The 12,383-nt window shown below is 40.4% G+C and overlaps 2 protein-coding genes and 2 non-coding genes across 4 annotated transcripts in view; all 4 read left to right on the forward strand.

The window, feature by feature from the left end:
- Window positions 1-5,064, forward strand: part of LOC119543000 (caspase-14-like) — a 45,915-nt gene extending 40,851 nt beyond the window's left edge. The window contains exon 7 of the mRNA XM_037847573.1: window positions 3,107-5,064. Coding sequence (XP_037703501.1) covers window positions 3,107-3,208 — 102 coding nt within the window. The 3' untranslated portion in view covers window positions 3,209-5,064. The remainder of the gene's footprint in view (window positions 1-3,106) is intronic.
- Window positions 5,065-7,297: 2,233 nt separating this feature from the next.
- Window positions 7,298-12,383, forward strand: RPSA (ribosomal protein SA). Its single transcript, XM_037847585.1, has 7 exons — window positions 7,298-7,397; window positions 8,269-8,434; window positions 9,293-9,411; window positions 10,694-10,939; window positions 11,595-11,723; window positions 11,839-12,004; window positions 12,218-12,383. The coding sequence occupies exons 2-7, from the start codon at window positions 8,302-8,304 to the stop codon at window positions 12,310-12,312; spliced, it is 888 nt and encodes a 295-aa protein (XP_037703513.1). The 5' UTR covers window positions 7,298-7,397; window positions 8,269-8,301; the 3' UTR covers window positions 12,313-12,383.
- LOC119510580 lies at window positions 9,071-9,221 on the forward strand. The gene has a single exon (XR_005211972.1). It is a non-coding gene; the product is annotated as a small nucleolar RNA SNORA62/SNORA6 family (small nucleolar RNA).
- On the forward strand, window positions 11,001-11,154 carry LOC119510575. The gene has a single exon (XR_005211971.1). It is a non-coding gene; the product is annotated as a small nucleolar RNA SNORA62/SNORA6 family (small nucleolar RNA).

Raw genomic sequence — 12,383 nt, forward strand, 5'->3', positions numbered from 1 at the left:
TTTATTGAGATGTATTCACATACCACGCAGTCATACAAAACAAAGCGTACATTCTGTTGTTCACAGTACCACCACATAGTTGTGCATTCATCACCAAAATCAATCCCTGACACCTTCATTACCACACACTAAAGCCAATGCATTTTATGAGAAGATTTCCACGAGAAGATTTACTTTATTTATGAAAACCTGAGAGATACTAAAAAGTCTCATTTAAATAATGGGCTGGTAATGAGTTGTTTAAATGAGCATGGCAGGATTGTTTTGAAAACATGGCTCAGCCAGATGCTGAGGAAAACTGACTGTGACCATGAGAAAGTTCTGGTATAGATGGTGGTTGAGATGGAAAAGCTTATGCTGTATATATATTTCCACAGTTAACAATAACAACAACAACAACAACAACAACAAAACGTATCTAAAGAGCTAAAGAGGCAATGGCAATTAAATGCAGTACATGCTCCTGGATGGGATCTAATAATAGAGGAGAAAGGGCTTAATAGGTCATTATTGGGACATATGAAAAATCTGGAAAATAGACTATAAACTATATTAATGTTTAATTTCTTGAACTTGATAACTGTACTTGAGATGGTTACCTAAGAGAATATTCTTGTTCTTAGGAAATATACATGGCTCTACTTAATGTGTTCAAGGAACATGATGTATGCAACCTATTCTCAAAGGTTTAGGAGATAGGCAGAGAGAGAGAGAGAAAGGAAGATAGAAAGGAGCAAAGGAAAGGAAGGCAGAAATGAAGACCAAGAGTGGCAAAATGTTAAAATTAGTGGATCTGGGTATCTGGCGGTGTGGGGGTGGGGAGGGTGATGGGTTTTATATTACTTTTGCAACTGTCCTGTAATTTTGAAATTATTTCAAAATAAAAGCTTAAGGAAAAAAAAGGAAAGGAAAACTGATAGTGGCACTTGCTATTCATTGGTCATATAAATTGGATATTAGATGAACTCTAAAATTCTTGCCTGCTCTAAAATCCAGTCATGGGTGTCAGCTTTGTTTTGACTCAGCTCCCCCATCAGTACCTGGGAGCTTCTTTGAGGACTGACACTGGGTCGAATTTATCCCCATCTCTCCAGCTTGTAACCCACAGTAAATGTTCATTGAATGAATGAGTAGCCAAGAATTGCAGCCGATTTATACATGAACTGTAGTTTGGAGAATATCCTGATTATAGTGGTTCATCTTATTGGGATAGAAGAGTAATCTCCTTCTTAATCTGGGAGTTCTGTACTTGAGAAAGCTAATTAGAAAAAGTTTTAAATGAGGTCAGCAACAGCAATACTAACATTTATTATATGGTTCACTCTGTGCCAGTTACTGTTCTTTGCACTTTAGAGATATTAATTCATTTGTTCCTTCTAACCACCCTCAGGTGAGTACTGGGACTCACATCTGTTATTATAGATAGTTGGAAATTAAGGCACAGGGCTGGTAAGTGGCAGAGGTAGTAAGTGGCAAAGCTGAGATTCCAGCCCAGGCAGAATGATTCTAGAATTTGTGCCCTAACCACTTGGCTACAATTACTCCTCATTTCCCCAAGGTTTAGTAACTATTTTTATTTCTTAAAAAAAAAAAAAGAAGAAGAAAAGAAAAAGATTTAATGTTAATACTTTACATATGATACCAGTTTTCAAAACTCTTTTGTACCTCATTTGAGGTAAGCTCTTGGGAGGGAAATCTTGGAAGGGGAGAACTATTAGCTATTTTGACAGTCATTCTAACTATATTATTGATGTCTCATGTTGCTCAGTTTCTCTCTTTAAGAAAATAGTTTCTTGTCAACTTTTCATGAATATGTAATAATAAGGACAGATTTAACCAACCTGAAATTATAAATCCATTTTAGCTGCCAACCAAAAAATTATTTTACTGATCAATGTTCGTTAACAAGTCTTTAACAAACACCCTTTATTTAAAAAAAAATTTTTTTTATTAGAGCAGTTGCAAGTTTACAGAAATATGCAAAAAGTACAAAGCTCCCATTTACTGCCCCCCCCCACCATTTTCCCTATTATTAACATTTTGTGTTAGTGTGGTACCTTTGTTACAATTGATGAAACAATATTAGTGTAATTATATTAACTGTGGTCCATAGTTTATATTAGGATTTCACTCTTTGTGTTTTATAGTTCTATGGCTTTTTAATTGTTATTCTGGTAACAATTTCCCATTTTAACCACTTTCAAATATACAATTCAGTGATGCTAATTACATTCACAGCATTGTGCTACCATCACCACCATCCATTACCAAAATTTTCCACCACCCCAAACATAAACACTAGACCAATTAAACTTTTAAGTCTACATTCCTCACCCTCACCATGACCCTTGGTAACCTGTATTCTAATTTCTGACTCTATGAATTTGCTTATTCTCTTGTTAGTGAGATATACAATATATGTCCTTTTGTATATGGTTTATTTCACTCAACATGATGTCTTCAAGGTTCATTCCTTTTTGAATGAATGTCTTCATTCCTTTTTATAGCTGAATAATATTCTGTTGTATGTATGTACCATGCTTTGTTTATCCATTTATATGCTGATGAATATTTGGACTGCTTCTACTATAGCTTTGTATTAAGTTTTGAAATCAGGAAGTGTGAGTCCTCCAGCTTTGTTCTTCTTCAAGATGGTTTAAAGGCTTTTCTAACACCTTTCATTTTTAAAGCACTTTACTGAGTAGACACTGGCAAAAAGTCCAAAAATGTGCATGAAGTAACAAGGTAGCAGATGACAGATGCACTTAAAACCAACCCTGGAATTGTGAAACTCATGGATCCTTTAGGGATAATCCAACTCTCATTTTACCATGAGGTACTAAGACTCAGAGAGGTTTAATATCTTGCCTGATATTACACAGTGGCAAGTTGAGACTCAAACCCAGGTCAGCAGGATCTTCAGTCCAGTGTTCCTTCCACCCCACAGTACTGCCTTCCGTCACTTACTGGAGCATGCTCCTTAGAACGATGTTTGTTCTCCTGGCTTAGTCATTGAATTCTACCCTCACATCCTATGGGGATTACTAACGGGTTTTTTGCTCAGGACTTCACATTCTTTTGGAAAACTTGTGCTTTTATCTTACAGGTGAATAACAGAGTGGTGCACAGTGAATTTCATCTACAGGAGGAACCAATAAAAGTATCACTTGTAATGGAATCAACTTTAACCAAATCTGTATACTTTTGACATTAGGAAAATTTAAAATATAAGGACTGCTTTGAAATAGACTTTTTAATGAGCTGTGGGGGTCTCTACCATTGTCTTGATGGTTATCATTTTGCATTATTTCTGTCATAAGTGGTACTTCTCCAGTTTGTTTTGTATATATGTTATTTTTCTGAGATTTAACTATGCTTTTTTTAACTGTCCTTTTTTGATACTTGTAAATAATTTTACTTTTTTTAAAAAAAGATCACTGTGTTTTCTGAAGTTTTTTCCTCTGAACTGTTATCAAAACATGGAAGTCCAGATCTGTTATTTGTGTACTGTTTTATCATGTTTCCCTTGCTGATTACATCCCACCCCATCCACTGCGAATTTGTTGCTGGTACTAAGCCTTGTTTTCTCAGCCTCCTATTGAGGAACTGCTAAAACACAGAAGGTAGTCTTATTTTCTGTTTTGTCTTATTCCCCACCCCCATCATTGTCTGCAGCCAGACTGATCTTCTTTTGACTCTGTAAACCATCCTCAAATCTTACCTGTCTGTCTTTGCTTGTACTTGGTGCCCTTGATGCTCTCAGTCTTCCGTTTACTGTCCCAGAACCTTTGACCTGTCATTTTCTCTGCCCGTCACACTCTTCTCCACCCCATGTAGGTAAGTCCTTTTGTTTGTCAAGGTTTGAGTCAAACATCACTTTCCCAACTCCTCAGGCTAGGTCAGCTCTTTCTCTTATAAGAAATCCTATGCTTTTAATAGCGTTTAGCCTACTGTAATTAAATGATTGTGCAGTGGTTGTTTAATCTCTCTCCAGTTCAATCATATGTTCCATGAGGCAGAGGTTGTGTCTTATTTATCACTGTAGCCCCAGGTTCCATCCATGTCTTAAGGCACAGAGAAGCCATGTAATAAATATATAGTGAATGAATGATGCCTATCTTTTAATTCTCCTATCCATTCCTCAGAACTTGGCTCTTTCCCTCTGCATACCTTGCCACCTGCTAGCCATCTCCACCTACTTGCATGTTTCACAGCCACTTTAATTCAGTAAGTTGGGAGTTAACTTAAACTTCCCCTAAGTCTCTTCATAAAACCCATCCCCATTTAACAATAATCCTTTGACTACCCGCTGCCTATCCCAGATTCTCTTAGGGAAAAAATTTCAAGTCCGCTTCTGTCAGGCCTCAACCCACATTTCTAATGTACTGCCTGTTTGTCCTGGGTCTTGGCCACACCAGATGACTCACCCTTCCTTCACTAAGGGCTTGTGGATTAATGAATGTTAAATGAACACGGATATGTTATCATAGTTAATTCTGTCATTCCTGCCTGAAATGTCCTTCTTACTGTATGCTTCCTCAATACTATGCATTTTTCAGGGTGCAGCTTGGATCCCATCCCACTCTAAAGAAAACCTGTGTGTAGACCATTGTGTTTAGAGTAACGAACTCTGGACTGGGCATGAGTTTTAACTGTAACTGTGCTCTAACTTTCTGTGTAGCTTTGGACTTTATATTTATGTATATAGAAATCTGTATAAGAGATTTGGCTCAGCTGACTCTGAGAACTCATCCAGCTGGACTTTAGTGAGCTCTGACTTCTAGAGAACTTGCTTATTAACATCCTGGAGATGTGGCTGTTCCTGAAACTAGGAATTCAAGTTGGCAGTTGCATAAGACTGTTGGACTTAGAGAAGAATGTGGATCCTTGGTGAGAATGCTCTGAAGATTGAGGCCAAATTCACTGAAGTAACCCAGAATCTCCAGTCCTATCTTCATTTCAGGGATAATTGTGTCCTTTTTAGTTAATGTGATTTCTTAAATATATGTGTCCTAATTTTTTGTGAGGTTTAATTTTTAAACCATCAAATTTTGATATTTGATATGTAATTTCTTTTTTTTTTTTTTTTTTTTTTGGTATTGACCAGTAAAATATCTCTTTGTTTCAGAAGATGTGCACATCAGTGGAACTTTCTCTGTTCATTTGCATCCTCCAGGATTTCCTGGCATAGAGGCTCATTTCAGCTGAACAGCAGGCTTGCACAATATTGAGCAATAATAACAGCTCTTCTTTCCTGAGAGAGGTTAAGGGGCTTGTTCAGAGCCACAGTTAGTACGTGATAGAACTGGGGTTCCACTGTATAGACTAATTAATAGAAGACAAAAAGTACCAAGTGATAGACAAAACTTATAGACAGAATGCCTTTGGCAGACAGAAGGGACCATACCATTTGACTGAGAGAATGAGGGATGGGGGGAAGAGTAATTTTGGAACATTGCTCAGGCAATTATAGGTAAGATGGTGGCAAGGAATGTAGGACAACTGGATACCAGACAAACTGATGAAGAGGAGCAAGGCGGGAAGTCTGGTGTAGAAGGGAAGGTGGGAAAGGTTGCCCAAGATGAAATTGATGCCTGGGGTCAGCTAGGTAGGTGCCTTGTATTTCATGTCTCTGGACTCTGAGCTTCAAATAAGAACTGGGGTTCTTTGCTAGCCACTCAATGCCATGTGAAATGTAGCTCCCAAAAGCAGTTCCTATAATTATTTTATATTAAAAAAGAATACCCCAGATACCAAAGTTTACAAAAGGAAGGCTCTGGGAGTTTTATAAAAAATGGAGATGGATAAAAAAATGCTGGAGAAACTGCTGGTATTCAGAAGACCAGGGGACTGGGTGGTGGGCAGGAGGACACATAGCTGGGAACCTGCTACCCTCCTTTGCAATTATCTCCTGGGCCAAGGGCTTCTCACTGTGATTTACAACCACTATACTACATTTTTAATCTTTGGACTTTTCTTAACTCATTCCTGACTAGGAATTTGCATCATGCAGATTAGCTCTCAAGGACAAAGTTACTTTATGGGAAAAGAAGATTTTTGTGGAGAAACACACCTAAACATGATTACAGTCAATATCCTGGTGATTATAATGGAATTATTCATGAGAATCAATGGTGCATAGGGGAATGAGTTATTAAGGTGGTTGCTAAAGTGAGATGTCCCAGAAACCCCACCAGAGAAGTCCGCAGTGACGTAAAACTCCATGCATGAAGCCAGCCAGTTTTCAGATGGCTATTTTTACAGGTCTTTTATTTTGAGAGCCAAAATGTCTCCAGATGTTTTAGCAGTTTCTTAAAGACACAATGATTAAGTTTACTCCTTTTCTTCTATGACAGTTCTTTATTAAAATGCAGTGGGGTTTTTCTTTGTTTCAATTTTAAAACAGACTGTTCCTCTTCGAAAATTTTGAAAATACTAAAAGATAGAAGTAAACAAAATCACCCAGTTCCTCTTTTATATCCGTCAGTGGCTGTTACCCTGGGCTACACATTAGTGTTACCTGGAAAGCTATTTCAAAAATTAGATTGTTTTTTTAGTTTGAGGTTGGGTATGTGGCTCTTCAAATGAGTCTGCAGTGTAGCCAGGGCTAAAACTAGTGTATAATTATTAACAATTTGGCTCTTTCTTTACAATTATCTCAATGTAAAAGTCTTCAATTTTTAAGATTTTTGCATGTCTTCATTCTGCAATTCTTTGTTTTCTAGAACATATTTAAAGATATTTTTAATGGTTGCATAGTATTGCATTGAACAGAATAATTCTTTAATCCCCTACTGATGGATATTGCAATTTTTTTCTTCCACCAAAAACAAAAAAATGCTCATGTATACTATCTTGTAGTCTTGTTCTTTTTTATTTATTCAGGAAAATTTACCCTAAGTGAACATTTAAAATCTTAATTACGTACTGTTAAGTCATCCTCCAAAAAATCTGAAGTCATTTCTCCAGCTTTTGTTTATCGAACCCTTGGAGTTTTGAATTTAACACTTCTTTCCTTTACGGGTAAGGAAACTGCAGCTTAGAAAGGTGAAGGATTTAGTTCACAAGTGCAAAACGCGTGACTAGTTTCAGAGCCACGTTCTTGCCGCGAATTATCGCAGGGCATTGCTGCGGTGCAAAAAAGACCCAAACGCGAAAGCTTCCCGGATCCCACCAGGCCACGGCTAAGATCCGATACTTCAGAATGCAGAGTCTGCGCCGCCAGCCCTCTTTCCTGGAGGAAAAACTCCGCCTGCAAAGTGCACCTCCTAGTTCCCCCCTTCTTCCGCTCGGCTTTCTTTGCCATTGGCTGACAGCAGGTTATATAAGGACGTCACTTCCGCTCTCTTGTCCTTTCCGCGCTACTCAAGAGAAGGGTCCATACGGCGTTGTCCTGGGTGAGTCTCTCTCTTGTTTGGTTTGCGGTGCCTCCCGAAACCACCTGGACGAGCTTCCTTTCCAGATGATAGACGCAAAGACCCGGAGCGAGGGCCGGTGGATATAGCAGGTCTGGCTCCGGCGCCGCGCGCCCGGCCTCAGGCCCGGACGCCCGCACGTGGCGGGACCCGGGCGCGCGGGTTCCCACAATGCCCCGGGAGCGGGCGGAGGTCGCGCTTGTGCCAGGCGCTGGGCTGGGGTTCGGGCCGGCCTCTCGGCCAGGGGTGGGGAAAGCAGACCCAGCGTACCCACTGCGATCGCTTCGGACCCCGACTCGGGATTCCAGAGGCCTAGGCGCGTCGATTTAAACTGATTACTGTGAGGTGGTCGGTTTTCCCTTTCAAGTTATTCAGTCAGGAGTTGTTACGGCTTTCTGCAGAGTTTTGAGGAGTACTGGTTACCGCACCGAGAGGTGATTCCGAAGGACCCTCCTATAGTTGCCTGAAAATATCTTGTATTTGCCCGTACCTCCTGAACTTTGGCAGTCCGCACACATGACTTCACTTCACACTTGGTTGTTAGATTTACTCATCCATAGCTTTTTCTTTCTATCTTTGTATCTCGAGAAATACTACCTTTGTTTTCTGCCCATTTCCATGCCCCTCTTTCTTCAGCAAGATTTGCCACGGTTGTATAATATGTGGTATATGTCTGTTGTCTCTTACTAGACTGTTAAGTGCAATGGCTGACACTGTAGGAGGTACCCACCTTGGTTGCATTTAAGTATGAAGGTGGTTTAAATGTCAGCACAATTTCAAATATACTTCACCCACTTAAATAGCTGGAATAAAAAAAAAAAAACAAAGCAAAACACTAAGTATTGTTTTTCAGATTCCCGTCGTAACTTAAAGGGAAACTTAAACAATGTCCGGAGCCCTCGATGTCCTGCAGATGAAGGAGGAGGATGTCCTCAAATTCCTTGCAGCAGGAACCCACTTAGGTGGCACTAACCTTGACTTCCAAATGGAACAGTACATCTACAAAAGGAAAAGTGATGGTCAGTCCTTGCTTTAACTTTCTTGCCATTCTTGCTATAGGTAGAAATTTTGATCCTGCTATTCTGAGGGGCAGCAGTAGGTGGAGCAATTAACTTTTTAAGATACCTGTCTCAGAGGACTTGCAGCTAAGTAATAATAGCAGGTCCCAAAACTAAGTGTTCTGGTGGCTTTGGGGAAGGATTTCTGGGCTCCAGTGACGATTACTAGATCATGGAATGGGTTGGTTTGTGAAGGAGGGGTAATCTCATTAGCTGAGTCCTTAATAACTTTTTCTTTTATCTCTCATAGTGCCTTCTGCTTCATAGGTACAGATGCAGGAAAAGTAGGGCAAGAGGTGGGGTAAACCTAATTGTGCTTGGAAGGATTTAAGAAAAGAAAAGGAACTTAGATTGTAAAGAGAATATGAAAAGTATTAAGTTGGTTAAGGCAGTTCTGTAGCTTAGAGATAGAACTGCCGAAGGATTTAAGCTAGGGAATGTTAGAGTGAATCTGGCATTATTTTAGATAATGTGTAGAGGGAAGAATGGCAAGAGCAAATAGCCAAGAAGTGGTTAAGAACTTGTAGGAATCCAGATGGGGGCCCATTGGACTACTGGAGGAAAAGAAAGAAGGTGCTCTTTTCCTCCTGAACCAAGGCTGCACACTATTAAAGCTCAGGGTGGAGGCCAGTCTTGGCCAGTGAACTTCTGAGTGTCGGAAGTGTGCTATATTAATGGCAGGATTTTCGCTAACACCAGTAGAGCTTGCCTCCATGACTGGAGTTTGATAGTACTCACTGCCACATACGCTCAACTTACTAGAAGAATGTCCGTTGCAAAGCTAGATCAGGTGTCATAAAACCTTCTGCCCACAACTAGGCATCTACATCATAAATCTGAAGAGGACCTGGGAGAAGCTTCTGCTGGCAGCTCGTGCCATTGTTGCCATTGAAAACCCTGCTGATGTCAGCGTCATATCCTCCAGGAATACTGGCCAGGTCTGTGAAACGGGGTGCTTGGTTTTTAATATAAAAACAATAAAGTCTGGAGATATTTTGGGATGTGTAGAAAAGTATAAGAAAATAAAAATAGTACGCAGTTCAGAAACCATTAAGTTGGCCTGAACCATAAGAATGGCCAATATTCAACATTTTTCGACAAATGTTGATTTCATATACTTAAAAGCCACTTGGTTTCTAATAGTATGTTTTTAATTTTGTTCTGTATTTTCTTGTGTCACTAAATATCTAGAAATGACTGATTAAATTTGTATTTTTAAGTGTCTAATGAGATAGAACTTGAGTCTTTTCTACTTGCCCATTTCTACTTTGTTTGTTGAGGTATTAGTGGATTTCTTGAAGATTGATTTATAAGCACTCCAACAAGACTATTCATCCCATTCTAATTTTCTAAAAATACTTGTTTTTGAGAAGATAGGAAAATTGTGTAGCAAGACCATCCTTTCCTATTTCAATGTTCTAGATTGACAGGACTTGTTTCCATGAACTTAAGGTGTGTTTTGCAAAGGGCTATTCCCCAGAGGCTGGCTTGTGACGTGGAGCCCCTATAGTTTGGTGCATAGTAAAGGCGATTTTAATTATCTCTGAGTGAACTAACCAACTACTCATGTTTTTGTTCTCCTTAAACAAAATTTATTGAACATCTAGATTGGGCTAGTCAGTATTGATAGATGCTTGGGATATAGTAGGAAAACCATGTCTAACTTTTTGAAGGATATGGAAAATGAAATTGATAGTCTCTGGAGAAAAATGAAACAGTATTGGAGGGTAAAGAAAGCTGGGGTATGTTCCTTCTTCATATCGTGTGATTGTGATTAAATTTGAACAGAAACCTGAAGTGGTTAATAGGTACCAGGCGCTGTTCAGTGTATTCGTTTAATTTTCAAGTTCCCTATGAAGAACTTGGAGACATTTAACTTACCAAAGTCACTCACAGTGGCCTCCCTGGTTCTTGGAACCAGTCAGTCTGACCTCTAGCTCTGGAGCCTCCAGAGGTGGTGATGAAGCCAGTGAGCCACAGACATCTGCAGGAGGTGAGGGCATGCTTAACATGTTTTCTTGGTATGGTTTTTAAGTCTTGTCAGTTGACATAGGGAATATAGGATGTTATTAGGTGTTTGATGTCTTCATGTTTGAAGAAGGGCTTATTTAAGGTTTCCTACTCTACAGGCTGCTTCAAGAGATCATAGAACTGGGTGTTGGTGCATCAGTATGGAATTTCCTAAAAAAACTTTCTGAATTAATGTTCTTATTTTTCAAGCGGGCTGTCCTGAAGTTTGCTGCTGCCACTGGAGCTACTCCTATTGCTGGACGCTTCACTCCTGGAACCTTCACCAACCAAATTCAGGCAGCCTTCCGGGAGCCGCGTCTTCTGGTGGTAACTGATCCCAGGGCTGACCATCAGCCTCTCACAGAGGCGTCCTATGTTAACCTGCCCACCATTGCTCTTTGTAATACTGATTCTCCTCTGCGCTATGTGGACATTGCCATCCCATGTAACAACAAGGTAATTTTATGACCTAGATTAGAGCTTGCTAATGAGTGCTCTAGAAACAGCTGGATCTTTCTGTGCACATTGTTAGAGCTTGGAGCTGAGGCCCCTGGCTGGCCGATGAACTCTCAAGTGTAGGTAGTGTGCTACATGATGGGCAGGTTTTTCGCTAACACCACGAGGGTCCCTGGCCCAGTGAGTGGAGTTGGATAGTAAACCTTGCTACAAGTATAACTTTAGTGTATAAAGGAGCCTTGGGGAGACATTAAAACATTTGACAATGACCAGGAAGCATGTCCTACTTTCTTCTCCATGTGGGTCTCTCGGGTATTACTTGGTCTTTCTGTTTTCAGACCAACTTGATGAATCCTGCTATAAGATGCTAAAAAAAAGGTGGGTTGCCTATGGTTCACATTGGTTTTTTATTTAAATACCAGTCTCATTTTGTTCCTGATTTGAGGCCTTGACTAACAGTATTTGTTAAATATCCCCGTGTTCCAGTGTGCAGTCAAGGTGGAGAACCACAGATTTATGGAATAATCTTGTCATTATTGTGCTCTCAGAAACTAAAAGACGTGAGGGGCAGGTTCGGTGATGGAGAGGTGCTTGCTGTTGGGTTGACCAGGTATCAACATTTTAAACATTTTAATAACCTATCTGGTTTTTGCAGGGAGCTCACTCAGTGGGTCTGATGTGGTGGATGCTGGCCCGGGAAGTTCTGCGCATGCGTGGCACCATCTCCCGTGAGCACCCGTGGGAGGTCATGCCTGATCTCTACTTCTACAGAGATCCTGAAGAGGTGAGCTCCACACAGGCTTGGGGTCACATAATCAAGTCTGACAACTTTGGTATGTGCTTCTACTAAGTAAAAATTGTCAGTTACTAACCTCTTACTAAACCTTTTTATAAACCAGATTGAAAAGGAAGAACAGGCTGCTGCTGAAAAGGCTGTGACCAAGGAGGAATTTCAGGGCGAATGGACTGCTCCAGCTCCTGAATTTACTGCTGCTCAACCCGAGGTCACAGACTGGTCTGAAGGCGTGCAGGTCCCCTCTGTGCCTATTCAGCAGTTCCCTACTGGTATGTGTCAGCATTCAGGTGCATCCACAAACCATCCCCATGGCCTTATGGCTGTGCTAATACAGTTGGGTTTAGGTGCTTTTGAAATGGGCTGCCCTTGTTCTTTGTAATGCTATCTGATGAAACCCAAGGCAGATTGCTGGAGGGGGCGGGTATGCTGAGGAAACTAGTACTTTTGGGGGCTGATGACTTGTTTTGCTATTTTCTTAACAGAAGACTGGAGTGCTCAGCCTGCAACTGAAGACTGGTCTGCAGCCCCCACTGCTCAGGCCACTGAGTGGGTAGGAACAACCACCGAGTGGTCATAAGCTTTTCTTCCACAGGCTCTTAAATGAAAGTGGAAATAAGGTTGCCGGAAAATAAACAACAGTTTCTATAA

This window comes from Choloepus didactylus, chromosome 1, assembly GCF_015220235.1.
Source record: "Choloepus didactylus isolate mChoDid1 chromosome 1, mChoDid1.pri, whole genome shotgun sequence".
Taxonomy (NCBI): Eukaryota; Metazoa; Chordata; class Mammalia; order Pilosa; family Megalonychidae; genus Choloepus; species Choloepus didactylus.